Consider the following 25338-nt stretch of genomic DNA (forward strand, 5'->3'; position numbering starts at 1 on the left):
TACAACAGGTCTTAGAACGTCTGAAAATTTCGCAGGCGTGTGTATGTGGATTGATTGACAAGCTGTTACAATCATGCCAGACAGCAGGTATACAAGCCCGCACAGTTGTGGCTGCTGTCTGGGGATGAACTTTTAATCCGCCAGGTCTGCAGATAACTCGGAATGAATCAAGGAACTGGAATGAACAGAAAAGTGATAGATTTTTATTTTTTTATTTTTTTGCTTTAGGAAAGGTGCTTTGTGCAAAGTTTTTCAGAAAATTGGGGTAAGTGAGGTCAGTACATCAACAAAAGTAAAATAAATAATCTGTTACACACCGGTCTTGTTTAACTGGTCATGTATGCATTAGCCTGTGGAAGAAACAAACACACACACACACACACACACACACACACACACACACACACACACACACACACAGTTAACAGCTGTGTTCACCACCCCTAACATACCCCTCCCCAAGCGAAATACTGCACGGTGAATATTACATCCACTGAGGGAGAAAGAGAGAGAGAGAGAGAGAGAGAGAGAGAGAGAGAGAGAGAGAGAGAGAGAGAAAAAAAAGAGAGAGAGAGAGAGAGAGAGGTGGGGGAAACGATGAGTGGGAGGGAATAAGAGAGCGAGTAAGAGAGGGCGCAGTGCAACAGTTCACTCGTACATTCGGAGCAGGAGTGTCAATGCTCTTTGAGCTTTGGCAGTCGAAGCACCTTTCACTTTATTGCACTCAAAGTAGCAACAACAAATTAAAAAAGAAATCCCAACTGAATGGACTACACCTACAGGATGAGTGCTTATCTGCCTTTCCTCTGGATTAATGAAGATTGTTTTGTGATATAAAAGTGAAGAAATATTTTCATGACTGTCTCACAAAAAGGACTAATTTCGACCAATGCAATCTTCAAAAAACTCTGTTCTTATCTTCGTCGCATATTGAAGATCTGCAGAACATTTAAAACTGCCTTGAACTTTACCTCTTCACCTCCACAGGGGCAGATGTACTCTTCAGGATGAATGATGGTGAAGTAAAAAGGAATCATATGTTGTGTTTTTGGAGACACCACGGTACCTTAAAGTCGTACGATCGTTTGAGTATGCCTGTGTCAAATCAAGACTCGGCTTGAAGGATTTCCAAAGAAACCGTCTGTGCTCTAACGTACGGTACACATTTTGGGACCGTAAAGCATATCAGGAATGCCATTTCACTCATCGCTGGGGCTTGTTCACTTTCAAAACTTCAAATCCAAGAGTTAGCTCGCAGTTCGGACGACACTTCAAATTACAAAGATGAACAGCACCGATTTTCCCCATGGTAACAGCAATTACATGCTCCTGATTCCCGTGGTGATCATCGTCATTATCATCATCCTGGGCAACCTGCTGGTGATCATTGCAATAGCACGGACAGCCATGCTTCAGACCGTCACCAACATCTTCATTATGTCGTTGGCATGCGCAGATCTCATCATGGGGGTTATGGTAGTGCCACTTGGTGCCACCATTGTTATAACCGGCGACTGGCAACTCAGTAAAACATGGTGCAATTTGTGGACATCCGTGGATGTCATGTGCGTGACTGCCAGCATTGAGACACTTTGTGCCATCGCAGTGGATCGATACATTGCGATCACGAGACCGCTACGCCACAAAGTGCTCCTTAGCAAATGGCGGGTTCGACTGATCGTCTGCCTTGTCTGGGTTGTGTCTGCTCTCACATCGTTCCCCCCCATCATGACCAACATTTGGCAGGCCAGTAACAGTACCTGCAACAATGATCCCAAATGCTGTGATTTTATCACCAATGAAGGTTTTGCAATTGCATCCTCTGGCATTTCGTTCTACATCCCTCTGGTCATCATGATCTTTGTCTACACCAAGGTGTTTGTCATCGCAACGAGGCAGGTGCAACTAATCGGGAAGAGCCGGCAGCGTTTCCGAAACGAAGTCGCAGCCAGTAACGGCAACAACAACCTGCCATTGACGGCAAGCAGCACAAGCCTTTCATCATGTAAACGAAAATCCTCACGACGAAGGCCATCCAAATTAAGTGTTGTGAAAGAGCACAAGGCCTTGAAGACGCTGGGGATCATTATGGGATGCTTTACTCTCTGCTGGCTGCCCTTCTTTGTAGCCAACATCATTAGCACCTATTTCCTCACCCTGATACCGCCGAACATTTTCCGATTGTTAAACTGGCTCGGCTATGTAAATTCAGGTCTCAACCCCATAATCTACTGTAGAAGCAAAGAATTTCGCATGGCTTTCAAGAGCCTTCTAGGATGTCCCTGGCTCCAAATGCCGAGCATGAACTACCTTTATAAGGAGCTAAGGACTCGATGTCCATGTTTTCTTGGCTTAGCTGAAGCAGGCATGAATAGAGAATTCCAGAAGCCTGTCAGCTCACGATTGACAAGGCGAGATCCTGTGCCGCAGGAGGATGGGGACGAAAGCCTGGGAAGCAGTCAGAGCAGCTACACTAGTGAAAAGCCATCGCCAGGTCCTGTGCACTCCAACGGCAGCACGCATTTCAGTGAAATCTCCGAAACCGAGACTGAAGTGTAAGTGAAAATTCCTTGTTTGTTTATTTATTTGAAATCATCGCATGCATAGAATTAATGGTCAACAATATAAAACTGTGTGTGGACCTTTTGACATGAATACTCTGAGGCTTAAGTCACATATGAAAGTAGTTCCAGACTGCCAAGTGTATGATTTTTTTTACGTAGCATATCATGGTCGGATCCGAAAAGGCTTGAGAAAGTTTACAGTATAAAAACACTCATAAAAGCCCCATATTTGCGGTCATATAAGCGGTTGTGTTGTTGGACAGATGTTGGTTTTTAAGAAGCCACTTGCTTCCCTCTGCATTTTTGTTCTCCTTTTTTTTAAAAAGCCACTATACAGTTAAGCCACCAGTGCTCACAGTTCTCATGACTCACAGTTTAACAGCCAATTACTGAGGAATAGTACTCAAGCAAAGAGGAACACTTGGCTCAGTGTCAATATGACCACCTGACAATATGTGTTTCATTGAAATATTTATTATAAAAACACTCGTCTGATTTAATAAAAATTATGTTAATAGAATTCCAATCTTTCAGCAGGCATCCAATCGATAAAACAACTGGTTCTCTGATCAGGGCAACAAAAATCTATAATTTAAAAGAGATATTTAATTTGGAGAAATGTTTGTTAAATGTTTGTTGGTTAATACAAGTGCAAGTTTCCTTTAGCTGTGTTTTTGGGTGAAACAAATACAAGACTTAAAAAACAATGAAAAAATGCAAACTTAACCATAAAACATAGGGAGAAAAAAACAGAATAAAGAATAAAAAATAATCCGAAATTTTACTCCCTTGTCCATACTGACCGTTAGACCTGAACATTATTCTGTAATGAGAGGAATGAAAAAATGATTAAACGACAACCATAACGCTAAATACAGTTATAAAGACCAGAATACGAGTTGTCCGAGAATGAAGGAACATCTGCACAATAACCTTTGCTTGACTAAAAGCAAAAAATGTTATTCCCATGGGGGCAAAATGAACGGATTGAAAACTTTATTTGTGCTCACAGATATATTTGTCATTCATACATTTATGTAGCTTCTTATTATATATATATAATTTCTCAGATTGTTTTGATGTTTATGGTGTGTGTGCTGTTGTTTAGACATCACAATAGTTTTCTGCATGAAAGCTAATGACTAACAGATCCCTAATTATTAGCTGTCATTAGTTAAAAAAAAGCTTCTGAAAAGATAAATAATGCTGATGCACACACACACACACACACACACACACACACACACACACACACACACACACACTCATATGCATTCACACATATACAGTATGTATAACATTATATATATATATATAAAACGTCAAAGTTAAATACTTGAAACGTGAACAAATGGACAAGTGAAGTGAAAATGTAGAGTTAACAGTAAAGGCTGTTCCTGGAAGCGGCAGAGAAGAGGCTTTAACTTAGATGTTAAAGAGGGGTAGGCGGGCAAACCCTAGAGACCACTGCCTAGCTGAAATGAAGCGGAAAAAATGTCCACACACACACGCACACACACACACACACACACACACACACACACACACACACACACACACACAAACACACAAAGACTGCAGGGAGGGCGTTTGATTTTATCAACAGAAAGTAAAAAAATAAACAGCATTTTTATTTCTTTTGGTTGCTAAATTATCAGCTGAATCTATAACAAATCTACTTTTAGGTTCTTTCATGCAGTTTGAAGGATCCAATATATTCAATTATTGTTTTCACAAAAGTGATAAGGAATAAACAAAAGGCTGTTTAATATGCAGTACATATACTCCAGCACTGTTTTATTTATTCAGTCCACTTTGTTTGTGAAATTTGTTTTTATTAGTTTGTCTGTTCATTTATTTATTGCAGTGATTTAAATCGTGAACATAATCTGGAGTTTAATGTGGATATTTAGGAAACATTTGAATAATGTATCTTCATCAAAGCTGAAATAAGATTCTTACTAAAGAATTAGGAAAAGACTCTACATTGTCAGCGATCTCAGGACAGACGAGATTGTACTTTCCAGTTCCAGTTTTTTGGTAACGTGAAGAGACAAAAATATAAAATTAGAGTGGAGAGACTGAGTGTTTACAACTTTCTGGCTTTGTGGAGGTTCATCAAATTGAAGTGTAACTATTAATAGATAAATAATGTGTTAATCGTTCACTAGCTACAAAATCAAAAGTTTTTTTTCAAATTATTGTGTACAGGAAAATATTCTTCAGTTACGTAACAGTACCTCCACCACTCCATTCTCCTGCTGATCATTTTCCATTTTTACACAGCAAACGTTTTTTTGTATTCCTTACAAAACACAGGAGATCCTTAAATGGTGCTTTATCATTTTAAGATTAGTATGACTTCAACTATGAAAGCTAAGGTATATGACCTTGGATGATGACGTCGCTCACCAATGCAGGTTAATCGACCGATCTTTTCCCCATATGCACAAATGACAGAATAATTTGTCCCAAATTTTACTAATCATCTAATCACCGTGCTCCAGATATTATGTTACCTGTAATTTGTGTCAAGCGTAACAGCTGTTTTTATATATTTGTATATATTTAAATAAAAAGAGCAGATGCTTGCTTGAGCTTTATAAAGGATAAACTTAGAGACAATTAGGCTTTGATTGTGTTCCAATTTTAACATTTGAAATGCAGAGATTTGATCCTGCCTGTTTTTTGGTTGATGCAGGCAGGTTTTTTGTTTGTTTTTTTTCTGGAGAAATAAAAAGGGCAAAAGTCGCATTACTGGATAGTTCCTGGGCGCAACAGGTGTTTCGTGTGCTGAGTGAAATCGAATCAGTGCTGTGAACTGCGAGAGGCCCTTCGTATCAAGCGTGTTAAAAGACGGTTTTCTGAACGCTGACCCGCCACGTGTTGTATTAACACCTTGGAGCCTTGTGGATTCTGTTCTTAATCAATCGACGCCAGAGCACGTTCGATGCGTTTGTCTGAAATACTGCGTAAAGCGTTTTAGCTGAGAGTTTAGGTTCAGTCAGTTCAAGATGGGTTAATTTTCATTTATCATTTTGGTAGTGCTGAAAGATGAAAACACACACACACACACACACAAATGCAAAACTGAAAAAAAAAAAGGAATAGCAATTGTGTTTGTCGAGACCTCTGTGTGCGTCACTGGTAATAGCTCCGGCAGCGCGTTGATTAACAATAAATGGAAGGGCACTTTTCGAGAGGCCGTTTGCACACTCCCAGATGGAAGAGCGATTATTTGAACATGGCCTAAACAACAAAAACTGGTCAGTCGTGAAATGACTGTGTTTGAATGGAACGGAGAGCGAGTCTGTATCTGGCCAGGGCTTCTTACTGACTGCTCAGTGTGCCGCACTAGTACACAGTACAGAGAGATAGCGTTTGAGTGTGCTTAGTGGCGTGAGTTTGGAAGACCTCCCGAAAACTGATAAACTTTATCACTCGACAGCAACACTTCCGCTTCTCTGGAGAGGCTGTTCACCACCTAAAGAGAACCAAGGCTCGGCAAACAAAATGTTAACGGCTCTTCACTCATTGGTAGAGCGGTGAAAGAAATAACACACACCCACACAAACACACAAACATTCACACAAACAGTGGGACAAAGAATGAAACTGATTCCAAGAATACAAACATGAAAGACCCTGGGTTAATAAAGCTATTTAATACCTATAATTATAATAATAATCATTATTATTATAATTATAATAATTATTATAATGATCATTATTATCATTATTATTATTATTAATAAATCATTTAATTAATTATTATTAATTATGCTAATATATTATGGAGCATTTTTTTTTCTTTTTTCTTTTTTCTTTAGAAATAACATGGTCTATTTTATAGAATACTGCATTATATTTATATTATAACTTTATATTTAGTTCAAGGGCATTTTAGTTGCACTTCAACATATTTAATTTCAAACAGATGCTTCAGCATTACTGGCCAGATTTATTTATTTATTCATTTGTTTATTTAGGTATACTTTTGCTAGCATTAGCTTTCTGACACATTCTTGTAGCTAACAACTGGCAACAAACTTGACCTAGCTATCAAAACCACACATTAGCCAGACTCGGTCAGGATCGCATTCACTTTCAAACGATTTTACTCAGAGACTTAACGATTCCAAAGTGGATTATTTTATGAAGTGTTCTGTGAAAACAGAAAAGTGCATATATATATATATATATATATATATATATATATATATATATATATATATATATATATATATACGTATCCAAATAAACTGTTCGACTCTTTCTGGCCATTAGCTGTTTCTGAACACATTTACAGCCAAATAAATAAATCGTTATCTCTTTATCGTCTCCTGTTTGTTTTGATTTGCCGCTTTGGTGCCAGGGCGGTTTCCAAACAGATCGGAGAATTAAGCTACTGGTGTCGATCTGTCTACACTCAACATGCTGGACACAGAAGTTAGATTCCTTTCTGATATGAACAACAGCAAACACTATTAAAGTCACTGACACTAATAGCTGATGGTCAAGAAGCAAAGCAGAACTTTTTCGTTTCACATGCTCTTTGTTTACTGCGCTTGCTCATATTTCACGATGACAGGGCGAGGTGTAAGCCCAACACACGTTCCGTCTAATTACTCCAGCCATTCCCTACCATATTTCGAATCGAAAGTGAATGAAAACCTCAAAGGAGGAAACAATCAGTCGTGTCCTGTAACACTATCTGTACCGTGTGCGCTAAAGCATATGCTGTGCATTAACAAACACATGCCCTCCACTGATTACTACACTGGCCAGTAAAAAGAGAAAACGAAGGACAGAGGGAGACTGAATAAGTAGTGAGGTCATGCTTTATTTCAGGATATTAACACAGTATGGAGAATTTTTGATTTAGATGTCTGGGATGAACACAGATTTTTTTTTTAGTATATGTCCAGTATTTTTTTTTTTTAAAGGGTGACATTAAACATTAAAAGACTTGAGATTTACTTCAGAAATGGTACAGATGTTACAATTAGAAGAGGTGTAAAGGTCAGTGCGTGTGGCCCATGTGTTGCACATTAAAAGTGTTTGCTTCAACCTGCCGTGCTTCCAAACATACTAACACATTACTTCATCTAGCACATGGTCCAATTAGTTTATCATACAAATCAAATGATGCAGAAGGAAACACATCTAGCAGGTGTGTGTGTGCGTGTGTGTGTGTGCATGTGTGTGTGTGTGTGTGTGTGTGTGTGTGTGTGTGTGTGTGTGTGTGTGTGTGTGTCTCAAACAAATTTCTCACGTGACCTGTTTTGGTTTTTACAGCCAGGGTTTATCTTATCTTGTGTTATATATTATATAAGTAAGGAATGATCTATGGCTAGGTGTGGGTTACATCATTTTAATCCTGGACATGGAGGCAAAGAACAAACGTATTAAATTATGTAATCCACGACTAGGTGTGCATTACATAATTTTAATGCTTCACATCAAAATTATGTAATGCACACCTAGTCGTGGATTATCCAGTTTATACTACGAAGAAATTATGGTTATATATCGTTATTTATTTGATATAGAGATGGTTAGAGCAAGACGTTTTGAGTTATACCCACAGATAAAGCAGTCTGAAAAGATTAGATTAATTTCAAGAAATTATCCTAATTATTTTCTTTGTGTGTGTGTGTGTGTGTGTGTGTGTGTGTGTGTGTGTGTGTGTGTGTGTGTAAATTACTTCTAATAATCACACTGTATGCAGCTGTAACTGTAGGTTGCCATGGTTATAGCTGTTTATAAGGCAGTACATTCATTTACAACCCCAAATCCAAAAAGGTTGGTGCATCATGAAATGAAAAACACAACAAAGGACACCCAGAACTGTTGAGCAGCTGGAATTCTATCAGACACATGTGGGACAACGTTCCTCTTTCAAAAATTGTCTTGTCAGTTCCCAGATGTATATGGACAGAAGACGTGATGCTACACAGTGGTAAACATGGCCCTGTCCAAACTTTTTAGAAACCTGTTGCAGCCATCAAATTTTAAATTACCAATTTTATTCTATGATAAAAAGCGATCGGAAAATTCCTTGGCATTCAATGGTTTGGACTCCTTCTACCCAATCTATTGTATCCGTATGGCATAAAACAATTTGCTGGTATAGGAAAATGATGAATGCATAGGGAGTGTGATGCAGCCATAAATACAGCACAGTTAACTTTACTACTCTGCAGTGGATAATTTTTTGTATCTCATTAACAGCACATCATAAAGGCTTTTAGACCTTTTCTATTTCAGTAATTTTACAAACAAAAAAAAAATCTTTATTCAATAATTAAAGTAGAACTTTTTATCAATTTGTAGTTAGGTTATATTTCGACATTAACAGCCTCTCCCTCATCAGCTTCTCTTTAAAACAAAACTCAATTTGCAATTTGTTCCTGAAAATTTTTTTTTCCCGTACCTGAAAACTTGACAAAGCTATAAAAATAGGTATATAAAAGTCTGGGAAGCTGTAAGGTTTATATATACTTAGAGCTTACAGCTTCCCTTCTGACTTTTATAAGAGGAAGCCTTTATTTGTCACACATATATTTTATAGCACAGTGAAATACTCTTTTCCATATATCCCAGCTTGTTAGGAAGTTGAGGTCAGAGCACAGGGTCAGGCACAATACAGCACCCCTGAAGCAGTCAAGGTTAATGTTCCTTGCTGAAGAGCTCTTTCAATGGCAACATGGTGATGCTTGGAACCTCTGACATTCTTATTGAGCCATGACAGACACTAAATCTCTAACACTAAAGGCTTCTTCCAAAAAATTCAAAATAAATACAGCTTCCTGAAGAAAACCTACATTTCAAATGATGTATTACATTGACCACCTTTGAATAATGTCCCTTTGCAAGATCTTACCATAGTATCGCAAAGCTACCTTTATACTTGAGATACGTCCCCCTGTTTCTGCCTTCTGGGAATATTAATACTGCTTTGTGTGAAAATTCTTTACATTTTATATTATTTTAATTCTATTGTCATTTTTTAAATAAAATTTGATTTTATTCCATTTTTATTCTTCAAATTCTTTAAAATATCTTCATTCTTATCCCATTCATATTCCATTTCATGTCATTTAAATTATTCATTAGAATTTATCATTAGATATTAGACATGAAATTAGAATTTATGTCCAATCAGCTTCAAACATCCAGTGACCTTAACATTCCTCTCATTTGCTTCTTTTTATACAGTTTTTAAAAAATGGCTTTTTACATCCTAAGTGAAGTTTCCTTGCCCTAAGTGTAACATTTTGTAACTTTCCATATGCTCTGGCAAACCGATCTGACACGGCGTTAAATAAATATTTTAAGACTTGTTTATTTGGACAAAGGGCCTCTTTAGCCATTACCCGAGTGCTCATTTGCATTCGAAAAACAAACTCGGCAGTCTGGTTTTAACCTGCGAGAGTGCTTATGAGTTGTGTTTTTTTCTTAAAAAGGGGGAAAAAAGAAGGAATGATTGATCCAATCAACAGCATGCTGCTGTGTGTGTGGAAGAAACTCTAGAGAGATTTTAGGTTTGGACGATAAACACACGCACTGACTTCAGGGTTGGACTCTCATCTGAGTTGTCGGATTGGAAGAGGGAGAGGACACATTATAAAAGCATTAGGATCCATTAAAAACAAAAACACAGAAGGACGTCTTTTTGGAAACGGCGAAGGCGTCTGGAAGAGCAGTTAGTCGGTGTAATAAGAGGAGGCAGGGGAGGTGTTCGAGGCTGAGGTAAAGATCGAGGTGTGCCTTGGCGTGTGGATAGATGGAGATTTGCGTGGCTTTGAAAGCGACTCTGTGCGCCACTCGTAAGTGCTCAATTGGCCAGTTGTGGCTGGCTCACCCGTGCCTAGCGAACGACGGAGTGTTGAAGAGGCAGGAAAGTAATTCTCGGTCTAATCTCAGACTGTTTCGCAAACAGGTCACTGCTTTTCTATCCTGCACTGCAGAATGTTTGGTAACATGCTAAAGGAAAAGGCTTACAGAACTCCGGGTGGTGGTGAGGGTGAACATGCATTACGCCCTGCCTGACTGAACAGGTGCTTTTTTCTTAATACAGGTCTGCACCTCAGAGGAAAAGCACAGAGTCTGTATTTGTTCTTTTTTTTTAACCACTGGTTTATTTTCTTAGACATTGATCTAGGTATGCGTTCAGTACCCACATCAACACACACTGCAGCTTGCCGCTTCGGTCACGTACACATGAATGTGAGTGGAGAATTGGCAGGTTTTTTACCACAATAGAGATTTTAGCAAATAGGGGAATTCTAATCAAGTTTTTTTTGTCCAATTTTTCAGTTTTAACCTCTGACCTACATCACTACAGACTACAGACTTTTAAACTCTTTTGGTGAAAATCTTTGTTCACAGCGAAGAAGTTCACAGTGGAAATGGATGTTTACAAAGCACATACCTATCTAATGGTCAGGTGTCCACAAACCTTTGTCCATATACTGCATGTAACTTCATGCACACAGGTAAAGATCATTATAATGATAAACAAATGAAGCAAAATTTATAAAAATAAATTTTTACATGCAACAAACTAAACAACAAAAACATGCTTACCTCCCATCGATGCTGTAAATAATGATTCCTGGTTTGATAGAGCAGAGGGAGGTCTATAGTATTCATTTAATACTTAGCTTCATATTTAGCATTTGGGGCTTTAATCTTTGAGCGAGTGTGCTTTAAAAAAAAAAAACCAAAAAAAAAAACAAGAGGTGAGTGTAAGGGATGATGTCATGGCAGCAAGGAAACAATTATGCAGGATTTTCCAGTCACTGCAGTTAGAGATTATTTTCATCACCCAAAACTGTTTGGATCCCATTTTTATCATAAATGGAGCAGATATAATCTAGACAACAAAACAAGTAGCTAAAACTGTTAATGCTTACATTTTCATATTTGGATTCAAGAATATTTAAATTGAATACGTTTGTGTGGTGAAATAATAAAAAGCAATTTAAAAAAACAAGCTAATATTTAAAAATATATAAATATATTTATTATTTTTAAAGGAAATGTTAAGGTTTCGAAAGAAAGAAAGAAAGAAAGAAAGAAAGAAAGAAAGAAAGAAAGAAAGAAAGAAAGAAAGAAAGAAAGAAAGAGAAGGAGAACAGACAGACAGACAGACAGACAGACAGACAGACAGACAGACAGACAGATAGATAGATAGATAGATAGATAGATAGATAGATAGATAGATAGATAGAAAGAAAGAAAGAAAGAAAGAAAGAAAGAAGAAAGAAAGAAAGAAAGAAAGAAAGAAAGAAAGAAAGAAAGAAAGAACAGACAGACAGACAGACAGACAGACAGACAGAGAAAGAAAGAAAGAAAGAAAGAAAGAAAGAAAGAAAGAAAGAAAGAAAGAAAGAAAGAAAGAAAGAAAGAAAAATGAAAGATAGAAGACAGACAGACAGACAGATAGAGAAAGAAAGAAAGAAAGAAAGAAAGAAAGAAAGAAAGAAAGAAAGAAAGAAAGAAAGAAAGAAAGAAAGAAAGATTTATATCTGGTGTTACAGTAATATGTGAGCTACTGTCACTCCTTAAAGGTGTGTCCTCATTCCTAATAAAATAAAAAAAAAACATAAGAAAGACAACAGAGTCTAAAAACCGAAGAGAAAAAGGTTTTGCACAGGCGATAGTTGGCACAGAGCATTCAGCCGAATTCCAACCATAACTCCTTTCTTTAAGGTTCATGGAGTACATCCACCTGCTGGCCTTTACTGCGTTAAGGACATAATACATTACGCAGACATTCGCCCAAAGGCACGATTAGACAATTAGACACACCACCGCAACCACCACACACAAACCACACACTTCTATGGGCAGCTGATTCAGCTGAGATCCTGACGTCAACCGACGAGCACAAGGCCAAAGTCGCACTGAAGCTACGAGTGGGGAAAAAAAATTTGTCTCGCTTTGGACCAGGACATGAAGCAACAATCTGATCGTGGTCACTAAGAGACAACCAATGAAATAATAACACTTGGTTTACATTCTTATGATTCAAATCAGGTTTTGACTGCCAGCAAAAAACCTTCCAGAACTCTTGCCTGTCTTCCACAAAACATCTAAAAATTCATATACTCATACTCCCTTTTCTGCATGAACAGTTTTAGTGAGTTCAACATGCACTATTTTCTGTTAAAGATCCTGAAGTGCAGATAGAGAGATAAAAATGGGACAAAAAAAAAAATGCAGAAATACATTTTAGGTGATGAAAATATTTTTTAGAAAGAAGCGCCCGGCCAATCCTACATAAGCTGTTTTTAAATCCAAAGGAGATACGACTGATCTCAAAGTCATCATGCAGTGAAACAATTTCCTACATGCCACAACTGTTATGACACAGCAGGACCAGCAGCACGGGACGTTCTCACTCTAACCACATTCGCGTCAGCAGTGTTGAACCAAGTACACTGTTTCTGTACTCAAGCAAAAGCACAAATCTCCTGCTTACATATGACTTCAAAAAAACAATACAAGTACTTTTATTCTACTTCGTTAAAAATACAAAAAATCTTTTTGAGTTGACTTGAACGCTTAAAAGTCAAAATCCTGATCTATGAGAACTATGTTTAAAACTTTGATGTGATTCAGAAGTTCATTCTCCTGTGCATCAGAAAATATATGGATACCTGACCAAAAGATAAGTGCTTTCTGAACATCCCATTCCATATTTACTTTCCTATTTGCTGTCATAATAACCATACTTCCGAGAAGATTTGGGAGTGTGCTTGTGGAGATTTGTACTGATATAGGTGAGGCAAGGAGGCCTGGAGTGCAGTTAGCATTCCAATCATCCTAATGTTCAGTAGTGTTCAGGTCAAAGATCTATAGCAGGCCACCCAAGATCTTTCACTGCAGCCTATATCAGATATCTTCATGGTGCTCACACTGTGCACAGAGGAACTCCTAGAACAGGTTTGGGTCTTCTAGTTCAGATGAAGGGAAAATATAATGCAACTGTATCCAAAGTCTATACAATTGTGCACCTGAAACTTTGTGGTAACAGTTTGAGTAGAGAACCAAGATTAGGCTGGAAAAGTAAGATGTCCCAATACTTTTGTAATACCATTAGGTACCTTTATAAGGAGAGAGCTTTCTATGGTTGCATTCCACACCAACAAGGAACCATGGGGTTACACTTGTGCTTTCGTAACAGGTTCTCCATCCAACACTGTGCTACAGTATGTTGCAGATAACAGTTTTGTTCTCATTTTTGTTATTCTATGACATGGTTCTTTTTTCTGCCTAAACAGTTTAGCTGTACACCTTTTTTGTTTTGTTTTTACAAATCCATTGAAGTCATTTTGCACCACATCACATAACTCGATCAGTAAATGCCTTTGTCATAATCTCCCCGGTCTGCGTACGATCAGCACAAGCCCTTTCCACTTTGCTGCAAAACATTTCTCCAAACACGAATGATAGCAAAAGCAGGCTGTTTACATCTTTCCTAATTCTCCTGCTCGCTGCAATTAAGTTCAGCTGTTTGAGATTTTCAGTATTTCTGCCCGAATCCCTTGAAAGAAAAATAGGATTTGACTTTTATTTAAAAAAAAGTGCCATATTCAAGAAGTGGCTTGAAGTAGTGGATGGTTAAAAAAAAGGAAAGAAAAGAAACTAATTTGAAAAAAAAATGGACTCGTGTTTTAAAATCAGATCGATCTGATCTGGGGGTCGAAACGGATTTGCCGTTTATAAAAACACACTAATTTGGGTTCGTAATTCTGTTCAAGAATTCCGTTGAGCCTGATCCAAATAGATTTCAGAGGAGCAGAAAAGGAAAAAAAAAGGACTGAAAGGACTGGAAAGAGTTACAAAATAATTTCTTGGGCCAGACAGTTCGCGAATGGAAGTAATTCGGCACTGCTGATGCTCCGCCTACAAAGCATGCATCAGTGCACGGGTATGCCATGAATCCTCAAACTGTGAAAATCCAATTTAGTCTGTGTAGCACTTGTAACATTCGACCACAACAATGTGAAGATCTCATCAGAGAACCCAATAGGGAAAATAATAAGTCTTAGGAAGCGCATAATCCATATTCTCAGATTTTCGTGGTTCCTGCATCCGTAATGTCATACTCCTGTGATGGACATGAGAGGAAAAAGTGTATCTGGTTAATGTACTGTGCGAAACAATGCTCGATGCAGCAGGCCTCTGAAGTCAGCTGTGTGGTTTGATTTTCATAAAAGAAGCAATCTGTACCCTTGGGGTTGTACTGCTATGAACAGACCAGTGGAAATATTCTCCCAAATTCTGCTGCCATTTTGTTGACAGCTGCCACTTACCGCTATGGCATCTGCCTTATGTCTCAGACAACCAGTACAAAAAGCTCCTTCAGAAAAGATCTGGTTTTGGCACCAAAAATCATATATATTAGCTGCATTCTTCCCCAAACGGATGATTTCATTTAAAAATCACACAGAGTCTGCTTTACTTTGACGTTTGCTGAAGCTAAAACCTTATTCAGTCCTTTTCATGAATTTCGAGTAATGGCATATGTAACATGTCACCTAAGTTGCTGACAAAGCTCATTCAAACATGCCAATATTGTGGTTGGACTGGGCGGAGCAACTGATCTCACTGGTTTGGATTCCAAAGGAAATTTGTAGCGGCTATTTCGAGAATGGGGTCTGTGCAAAATAGTGACAGCGAAGAAATCTACAGATGTGTTTTTGCTGAAATTTGACCTAAAGAACACTGCATTAAATGTCTTGGCTTCTGGTTGGGGAGCCGTAACAGTGGCTAGCGTCTAGAACTGTCTTTGAAGGGAAACATTGTGCAGACTGGGTAAAATACTCAAGGCTAAGTGCAATTGAACTTATTAACAGGAACGACGGAGCAAAAGTGGTTCTTGAGAGAAAAATGATGTTCAAAGATTCAGCCATTTTTTTTATTGTTGTGCACAGTCCTGGTACAAGGGAAAAAATATATATTTATAACAATGTAGGCCAAGGATTCACAGAACTCATGATGTTTTTATATTTACCAAACTGACAAGTGAAGCATCTGGGATTAATCACATGTTTAATCATTTGGGACTAAGTCATTTCCTGGCAAACCGGTCAGGATTAATCAATCAGACGGTAAAACATTTGGGAGTAATCACATAGTGAAATATTTGAGTGGAATTGCATTATAATAAAGATTTTAGATTAAATCATATGAGGGGTTAATCTCAAAACCTATGAACGATTTGGGATTAATTGACCACATAGTACACAAATTTAAGATTACATATTGAAGGTAAAAGAAAAAAGAGAGATTAAGCATATAGCAAAAGATGTGGGATTATTTACAATATAAAACATGTGAACACTTGGATTAATCAGTTGTGAAGTAAAAAACTAAACAAATAGAGATTAAGCAAATAGCAAACGATTTGGGTTTGACCACATTTAAATCATTTGGTAATAATCACAAGGTAAAACATTAGGGATTCATTAAATACTACAAGATCCAGCATTTTGAGGGCTTGGGAATTCTTGCTTAGGTTGAAGACAACCTTTTTTTATGAGAAAAACTATATAGACAAGATATAGAGCATAAGATTTGTGTGTTCTATTTAAACTACCATTTGCCGTTATTAGCCTCCCCTGCTATTAGCACATATTAGCCTGTTGCGCTAAATATGGCGTGTGCTTTTAGAGTTTTGTGCTCATTCATACATTAGTCAAGTCAGGTACTAACGTAGGTGAAGTGAGGAGGCCCAGGGTACAGTCAGTGTTCCAGTTCATGCCAAAGGTGTTCAATAAGGTTAAGGTCAGAGGTCTATAGAAGGCAACTCAAGATCTTCCACTCCAACCCACGTAAACCATATCTTCAAGGATCTGACTTAGCGCACAGGGTTCCTGTCATGCTGGAATAAATGTTTCCGAAGCTTTCATTGGTTTGTAACTTTCTGAAAGCGAAAACCTCTGATGTCAGGTTCAACTTTCAACAACCTTTATACAGCTTACAGTGAAAACAGTTTTTGTGCTCAGTGGAGCTCAGCCTCTGATGGGCAATAACAAACTCTCTTTTCCAATTAAGGACATATTAATATACTATAAATGTGACTCACAGGTTAAATCTCACTGTTTATCTTTCTCTTGTCCAAATGCTTTTTCTATCTGTTCAAATTCGGAAAGTCCCACCAAACCTTCGTGCTGCTGTTCTCCACCGCTCCCTGTGGTCCGCCCACGATCCTCAAAAATAGCGGAACAGCAGAAATATTGTCGCGCCCTCTTACTTAGCCCCTACTCCAAAGACTATAAACACTGCAGCTCTAGGTGTCGGACATTTTTTTCTCATGACTATTTGGATCATAATAGGAAACAGAATAGCATGTTATGCAATTCCCAGTTTCATCTGTATCCCATTGCATGCCCTCTTCACTTTTTGTGCTCAGGGTAAAGCATGGCATCATGCATCAGATTTCCTTTCAATGTGTGGGCAATTTTCTCATGAGAACAAAAAATCTTTTCAGCGTAACAAATATAAATCTGTATATTTAGTTTTTTCATTTTAGTTACATTCCGTGTATATTCATACTTCCATCACTGCTGTGTAAATAACTCTGTACGGGAAAATGACAGGCCCAACATTGTGTACATGCAGAGCCTATTTAACGTAACATAAATCATCCGTGTCCATTGTTGGCCCACATCAACACACCAACAACTTCAACAACCTCATTTCCCTCTTAAGATGCAGTATGTGACAAGTATTGTACTGGAAATATATATGATGGCAAACTCAAACACGGAAATTTCACACAGCGAGACCAATACGGAAACTCGGAATTCGGAAGTGACCTCAAAGAAATATTTCCTCTGTTACTACGCAGTCATGGTGGAGTTTTTTTGGAGACTTTTGGCCTGTGTTACAATTTGGTTGTAAAAACAGCTGGTCCATTCTATTGTCACTTATGCCATTGAAACATCTGCGATTAATCATATATTAAATCACTTGTGATTCACTTGAATGTGTTTAGGATTAGTTCATTTCCTGGCAAAGATATGTAGGGATTGATCATTCTCATTAAGTAACATTTGGGATTATTCATATAATAAACCATTTAGGATTAAATCACATAGTTATACATTTGGGATTATTCAATCACATAGTAAAACATTTGGGATTATTCACATACAGTAGCATACCAGTGAGGAAAAAAACATTTAGGAATAAATCAAATAGTAAAACAATATAATTTGTAATTATTCATATAGCAAAACATTGGAGATTAAATCACATAGTAATACATTTAGGATTAAATCACATATTAATACATTTAGGATTAAATCACATAGTAAAACATGTAGGATTATTCAATCAGATAGGGTTGCCACACCTGGGATTATTCACAAAAATAAATCTTAAATGATCAGAGATTAAATCACATAATTAAACATGTTTGGATCCATTTCATAGCATTTCCGATCAATGACACTATAAAGTATTTGAAATGAATGAATACGGCCATGCAGTAAAAACAACTTTGAATAATCACATAGTAAAACATTTGGGATGTTAATCGTGTCGATGTGGCTGTAAAAACAGCAGGTCTATTGAGACTCATGGTGCATGCAGTCACCCCATGCCATGGTGAAGTTAACATACATAAGGCCATAAGGCAAACAGTAAGGGTGTGTGCTGTTGACTGAGGCAAAGGGCAAAAGGTTGCGTGACATATGGTGATAAGCACAAATGAAGTATTGGCTTGTGGTGTGAGGGTTGAGTTTTTCTCACCACGTTTCGTAGCCAGTAAAAAATAAAAAAATAAACTATTTGTATAGTGTTAGCTACCTTTATGTACAAGTAATAAAATTCCACAATTGAAAGAAAGAAATACTGTTGCATGTTGGGGCCTTGATTATATTTTTAGATGAATGCAAAAGAAGGTTGTTCGGAGCAAAGCTTGTCTACATGTCGGTGTGGGGTGCAGTAGATGGATGGATGGATGGATGGATGGATGGATGGATGGATGGATGGATGGATGGATGGATGGATGGATGGATGGATAGATAGATAGATAGATAGATAGATAGATAGATAGATAGATAGATAGATAGATAGATAGATAGATAGATCTCTCTCCCTCTCTTTCTTTCTTGTTGGAATGAAGAGATGCAGCCCTAAAGATTCAACCAGGCCGAAATCTGTTTCCTCTCTCGCCTTCAACTATTCAAATCACCTCCTAACACTTGTTCCTCGTGTACGCCTTCTCTCCTTTCAAACAGTTTTATGCAAAAGGATGGAAATCATGAATTTCCAAAGCGTTGGAAATTCCTTCGAGATAGCCAACTTCAACCCTCACAGACCGAATTCATGATGTTGTAAAGTATTTGAAGGTCTTTCAAGATTCGTCAGATTAACATTCGTACAAAATCTGGTTCAAACGCATCTACGACCTCAGAGTGCTCAGAATCAAATGCGTATTTGGTTATAGCCCTGACACATGTGACGAGCAGGTTTAAATAAAGTGTCTGCCATGTGAGTAAATAGAAATGATGTGAACGTCTTGCTCGACGTGAAGCCTTTAATAGTCAGTGAAATGAGATTGTTTTCATAAAGCCTGTTTATAAAAACTAAATCTTAATAAAAAAATGAAAAAAGCATAAGAGTCTGAGCTATAGGAAAAATCATTTGCTGTGGTTTTGCTTGTTGTTTTTCTGCTGTTGCTTTTGTAATGAACTGTGAGCAAAGAACGAAAGGCGAACCATTAAAAACGAGTTTCTACGCTTCTTTCTCTCGACGCTCTCAAATGCAAGTCACTCAGCAAGATCAAAGATCCTGAGATTAAACTAGAGGTTAAACATCTGCCCTTGCTCGTTTGAATCTTCATGTGCAGGGAACATAAAACCAGCCAAGTAAACACACATGAATGCAATACTGATTACTGATTATGCTGGAAGTAAATACGTTTACAGTTACACAACACTACTGGAAATGTACACTGTAAAAACTCTCAGTTCATTTCTTTTTTTTTATCCTTTTAATTCGCTGTTATATAATACACGTTACACGTGACCTGGAGGAGCTGGGAACTGTATCATGGAGATTTTTCTTCTTCCTCTTGTTCTTCTTTTTTAAATATGTGTTTTTATGCAACGATGATTTCGTTTTATTGAATTCATAATTAATTTATTGGTTTTCATTCATGTGCATACCTTTTTTTTGCTTCTTTCTGCCCATAACTCATTACCTAACTGGCCTTCTGATCACAATGCATATGATGCTTTATATTTTGTTGTGGTGTCAGATTTGGCCTTTTATTTTAAATCAGTGTGCTGAAAATGGTCGAGCTTCACATAGAAGCATAAACATACACTGAGTCATTATACACACCGATAAATGCATAATGTCAATGGTTTAACTGTTTACTTTTTTTTCGATTATTTTCTTGCCACGGTATATATGATGACAATGTGGTGCACCATGTGTAATGTTGCCACCTCACAAGTCCAGGGCTTCTGCTTTGATACTGAGTTCAGGTTTCTACTGTGTGGAGTTTTGTGTGGTCTTCCTATGTCTGTGTGGGTTTCCTCTAAGCTCTGTGGTTTCCATCTCCAGTAGGAGGCTTGGCTATGGGGAATGAATATTTTTCTCCTTTTCCCATGGTTATATTATGAAGCTACAGGATTTAATCGTAATCAATCCAAGTGTCTTGTGAGCGTAGGTATATAAAAACTGAGCATATGTTTAGAATATGGAGTGCTTGGGATGTCTCTTGGCACACAATAAATCATAAATTTAATTACACCCTGGTGCATGGTTTCTTCAATTTTTCAGTCATGTTACTGCTGGTGAAGCTGCTCCTGTTGACCCTGGGTTGTCTCTTCAGGACGCTGACCAGAATAAAGTACTTAAATGTGAAAAATTAATGAATGATTGCATTTCCTGTTGCTGCTTCTAAACTCTTGAGTGCTTGAGGAAACACCTCAAGACCCAGACAGGGATAAAGCAAAGTGGTCCGTGAAGATGGATGAATGATGAATGGTTTAAACTATTAAACATGTCAGCTGTCACACCTCCACAGCATATATATTTTTTTACATCTTGGGTAATAAATCCTTTACATCATTTCCACATACAGTAACAGGGCCATTGAGTTCATCAAGCATCCATTTCTGGCCTTTCAAAGAATAGTCTTGTGAGGAAAGAACAAAAAAACTGCGAAAGTGGGAAAAATACAAGAAAACGTATGAGTTAGCAGAATGGTAATATGAAGAAACATTAGACACGAGCCAGGTGGCCATTATGGGCACGGCAGCAAAGGAAGGCTTGATTCGAATATTTTCAGACCATCAATCATCGAAATCAGCAGACGTCTGGGTCTGACACCTCACTGGCGCTTTTTTACCAAATACAGCAAGTGGACCGTGGAACAGCATCAAATCGTTTACTTGCACTGAGAACAATTATTCAAAATGATTCATTGGGCTGTATTTTAAAACTCAGACTCTTAACACAGGGTAATCTGATTATTTGGGGTGAGAAATGACCACAGTAGTCAGGAGTGAGGACTAGCATGATGTGGATAAAGTGAACACCCCAGGTCCTGTATACTGTAGCTTCACCAAGGTCTAGGCAATGATTTGCATGCTACTTATGCTACATCAAGATTTCAAGAAGAAAAATCTTAGGACATATACCGCAGACTCATGTTTTGTTGTTGTAGACCATACGCCGTTAAGGTTTTAGCTTGTCTAGATGTTTTTCTGCTCACCAGGGTTGTAAAAAGTCATGGTCATTTAATTTACTTTAAGTTTCTGTGAGGTGCAACCACACAGTGAAACAGCATTGGTGATGTCGCATGAGCATTTACATTTATGTGAAATAATCACATTTACACAACTGAGCAGGTGAGGGTTAAGACCTGGTTGCTCAAGGGCCCAGCATTGGTGGTGCTTAGGTCTGAACTCATGACCTTCCATTCCAACATCTTACCTACCATTTTCAAGAGCCTCAATACAACTAAGTGAACTTCTGAAAATAGACTCTAAATAGCCCCTCCTCATGATCATTTATAAATGTATATTATAATTACTTAATGTTACTTAAATGTAATTTTAATTTATTTATTTATATTCGACAATGCAGAGTTTAGCCAGGCACTTAAGAGGAACTTAAGATTCTTGTTTAAACACTCCTTCAGGGATTCAAACAAGTGTGCAGAAACGAAACCGCTGTGGTGTCACCGTCAGTCAAACGTTCTCTGCTTTCTCGCCTACCAGGTGCAAAAACAAGGCTTTAAAATGGCATCACTCACGATCAGAGCCACGCTCCTTTGCCTGCAAGGACTGAACTAAAGGGCATGACCCTCTTGAAACATTTCTTCGTTTGTTTCCCCCCACTCTTTTCCTTCTGATAGGACATAAACATTGGGTATTGTTTATCTGTTCCTGTGGAGACATGTACAGTACAGTAGCTGCGATAGGATCGGAATCTGTGGCATTCGCAGTGATGAAGGGAGCGGTGATGAGATCAGAGCTGGAGGAAGGGAACGGCTCGAAGAAGTAGAAGATGAGCGACGACATATGTAAAGCGAAAAAAGAAAGAAATGAAAACGAAGGGAATTGATGTTCTCCCGAGGCCGTGCTGCAGAGTTTTTTTTTTTTAAGTCAGATTTTAGACTAAATGTTTTATGGCAAAGGCTCGGGCAAGAGCATGAGGGGATTCATTCTTAACCCACATCGGCTAAGATTTAAAGGAATACATGTAAGTTAAGTGTTTAAACAATAAGCAGGAGCTTTAGACTTTAGGCTTTAACACTAAAGCCATGGTCATGTGGTGCACTTCTCTGCATTTTCGGCCATTTCCAAATCATTCCACGTTGCCAAGTTCAACAAGCCAGCCAAGCAGATGAGAAAACTGGCTTTAAAATATATGGATGTTTAAGCAATGAGACCACAGATTTGAGATATTTTGACAGAGAGAGAGAGAGAGAGAGAGAGAGAGAGAGAGAGAGAGAGAGAGAGAACGAACCTCTGGCAATACAACATTGTAAGGTCATATCTATTGGGGAATAAAGTGAGTTATGCAGACTATAAAAAACTAACCCCTTTATAACAGTATTTCAACATTACAAATATCTGAGTCAGTTAATGAATCCTCCAAAAATTTACCTCTGTGATAGAACACATGCATATGTTGTTACATCAATAATGATCAAACTGTACCTTCAGAGTGTTCTGAAAACTTTCATGGACAGTAATTACACACATTTGGTAACTGGAGCGCGAGACTAGTTGTCATTTAAGAAAAATTGGTGTAAAAAATACTAAATACGAACATGGCGAGGACAAGAAGTAGTAGTTCAGTGTATAAGATGCTGGTTTTCTGATCAGCAGGTCATCAGTTCATATCACAGCACCATCACGCTGCCACTGCTGGGCCCTTGAGCAAGGCCCTTAGCCTACAGCTGCTCATTTGGATAAATGAAATGTGTAAGTCTGTCTGGATGAGGGCACCTGCTAAATGCTGCAGATGTAATGATTTTTTTTTGTTTGTTCATCAAAAAGTTCACAGTTTTTAATCTTCAATGGTACACTGAAAAATACGTTGCATTTATAAAGCGGGCGAGTCGTCTCTTTTGTTGCTGAAAAAATGTCAAAAATTCTAAATGCCCTCTATTTTAAGACTTTCCTGATGTAATTGTCATGTTTATACAATTTAACACAGATTGTTATTAGCTGCTGATTCTCGCATTTACCAAAGTTTGATAGTGAATTATCTGTTCTTATAGAAACAAGAGGGGATTAGAATCCGCACCAGACCATCAGAACCCAAGAAGACCGCTCTATGGTATATAAAAATCTCACCTTATATGTTCTTGAGATTGTACTTCATAGCACATACTGTGCATACTTAAAGGTCATCAGTTAAACGGTAGATGAATAGCTCCTCCGTCTTAATTTAGGCCCACATTAGAAATAAAGGAGTTGCAGATGGTTTTCTGTGGAGTTGCGTGCCGCTCGTGAGTTGTCCATTCATTTTCGTGATTTCTTAAAAAAATAAAATAAATGCTTCACAAAAACAAGAACACTTTCCAGGACCAAAGTATATATTAAAGTTAATCAAATATGGATGAATTGTAGGAGTGTCTGGCAACGCTTCTAAAAGAAATCTGTCTATTTCTCTTTTCCAGTTCCACCTTACAGGGGCTGGGAGAATGAGAATCCACGGCTTGGCTGAACGGTGAAGCGAGAGAACGAGAGAACGGAAGAACGAGAATGAAAGAAATGCAGACAGAGACGACTAATTTCAGCCGAGATGGGATAAACTTTTTGGCCCAGCAGAGCACGGACTGCACAGAGCCCCAAAGGCAACCTCACCAAATGACTATGATGAAACACACAAACAAGATAAAGCGAAATGGGAATGGCTGAACGGACGGTGGCACGCACAGAGACGCCTCGCGCACAAGAGCGGATGGACGGTCGGAGAGAGAGAAAGATAGAGAGAGAGCATGTCCAGGCTGCTATTACTCCTGGCCTTTAGGGAAAATAACTGGATTAAACCAGTTAAGAGTTGGGTCAGTGTGATGGACAACATGGAAGCCATGTTTGGATCCAGGGGATGTGTAGTTATCTCAACGCGATCCAAACGTTGATGATTTTCTATCTGTGTCCCAGCAAGTTTCAATCGTTCACAAGCGAGGACTTGGAAGAAAAAAAAAAAAAAAGAAAAAAAATAGAAACACTTCTGGCGCACAAACACCTACAACCGACTTTTTTTTTGTTTTGTTTTTTTTCGGAAGCACAAACGGATGTAGTCTGTCGTTTAAAGAATACAGAGAAATCTAGTGGTAAAAACTTTTTTGTACTTACATGTTAAATTATTTCCCTATTTATTTTCACTCCCCAACATTACCTGTGAATGTGCAAAGAGTTTATCTGAAACGATACAGGTATCCATGGCGTACAGCTGACATGTAGAGCTCATAGCGTATGGTAGCTAATTTTCTTTTTTTCTTCAGTTCAGTTTTAAAGACTTTTTTTAAGTTGCAAACATCATGTGCACAAATAAGCTCAAACCATTTGGCTCACTTTTAAAAAAACAAACAAACAAACAAAAAAATTTTCTTATCTTGTTGCTCCTCTTATTTAACTTTAGCTGCTACATTTTTTTATTCATTCAGACAAAAGATGATACGCATCAGCCGTTTGATTCGCCGAGGCATGACGCACGATATGTATGTATATATATATTGTGCATGTCACCTGTATTATACTTTTGTTTAAATCACTTTTGATACTAACAAAACCTCCCTACATAGAATGTATACATAAATAAAAATAAATATATACATGAATAAATAAAGCTGTAATAAATTAAATAAATAAAACTTAGAAAGAACCGATCACACAGTTTCGAGGTCAGGTTAAGAATTTTTATTTAACTGAAAATGAATAATAATTGTAATTGCATCAATCTCAGGATATTTGTTGTGCCCTCTGATACACTTTTTGTTTTTTGATTTTTTTTGGTCAGAGGAATCAATCGGTAGACTCCCCGTACTGCTTTTTGAGCTGTGTACAGAATTCCTTGTTTAATGTGATTTTCTTGTAACATTTCTGGAGCAAATAAATAACAGGATGTAAAAGAAGAAAATTATACATTTTATATATATATATATATATATATATATATATATATATATATATATATATATATATATATATATAGGGCTGCACAATTATTTAAGAAAATAATTACAAAGAGATATAAAAAGAGAGAATTTTATT

At 37.7% G+C, this 25338-nt stretch overlaps 1 protein-coding gene across 3 annotated transcripts; it reads left to right on the forward strand.

Moving 5' to 3' along the window:
* The first annotated feature begins 637 nt into the window (after nucleotides 1-637).
* Nucleotides 638-24642, forward strand: adrb3a (adrenoceptor beta 3a). Of its 3 annotated transcripts, XM_046870725.1 has the most exons (4): nucleotides 638-2555; nucleotides 23337-23395; nucleotides 23511-23567; nucleotides 23739-24642. In XM_046870725.1, exons 1-3 carry the CDS (start codon nucleotides 1285-1287, stop codon nucleotides 23519-23521), a joined length of 1341 nt encoding a protein of 446 aa, XP_046726681.1. In that variant the 5' UTR covers nucleotides 638-1284; the 3' UTR covers nucleotides 23522-23567; nucleotides 23739-24642. The 3 variants fall into 3 exon arrangements, with proteins under 3 accessions (XP_046726681.1, XP_046726680.1, XP_046726682.1); XM_046870724.1 differs by lacking the exon at nucleotides 23511-23567; XM_046870726.1 differs by lacking the exons at nucleotides 23337-23395; nucleotides 23511-23567.
* The last annotated feature ends 696 nt before the right edge of the window (nucleotides 24643-25338 follow it).

The sequence above is a fragment of the Silurus meridionalis genome, chromosome 17, assembly GCF_014805685.1.
Source record: "Silurus meridionalis isolate SWU-2019-XX chromosome 17, ASM1480568v1, whole genome shotgun sequence".
Taxonomy (NCBI): Eukaryota; Metazoa; Chordata; class Actinopteri; order Siluriformes; family Siluridae; genus Silurus; species Silurus meridionalis.

What these genes read in the sequence shown, in the direction of transcription:
- adrb3a (XM_046870724.1), top strand. Translation starts at nt 1,285, where the DNA reads ATGAACAGCACCGATTTTCCCCATGGTAACAGCAATTACATGCTCCTG. An exon ending in TCCGAAACCGAGACTGAAGT is followed by an intron (nt 2,556 to 23,336) that starts GTAAGTGAAAAT and finishes CTGTTCTTATAG; the next exon opens with AAACAAGAGGGGATTAGAAT. An exon ending in CCCAAGAAGACCGCTCTATG is followed by an intron (nt 23,396 to 23,738) that starts GTATATAAAAAT and finishes TCTCTTTTCCAG; the next exon opens with TTCCACCTTACAGGGGCTGG.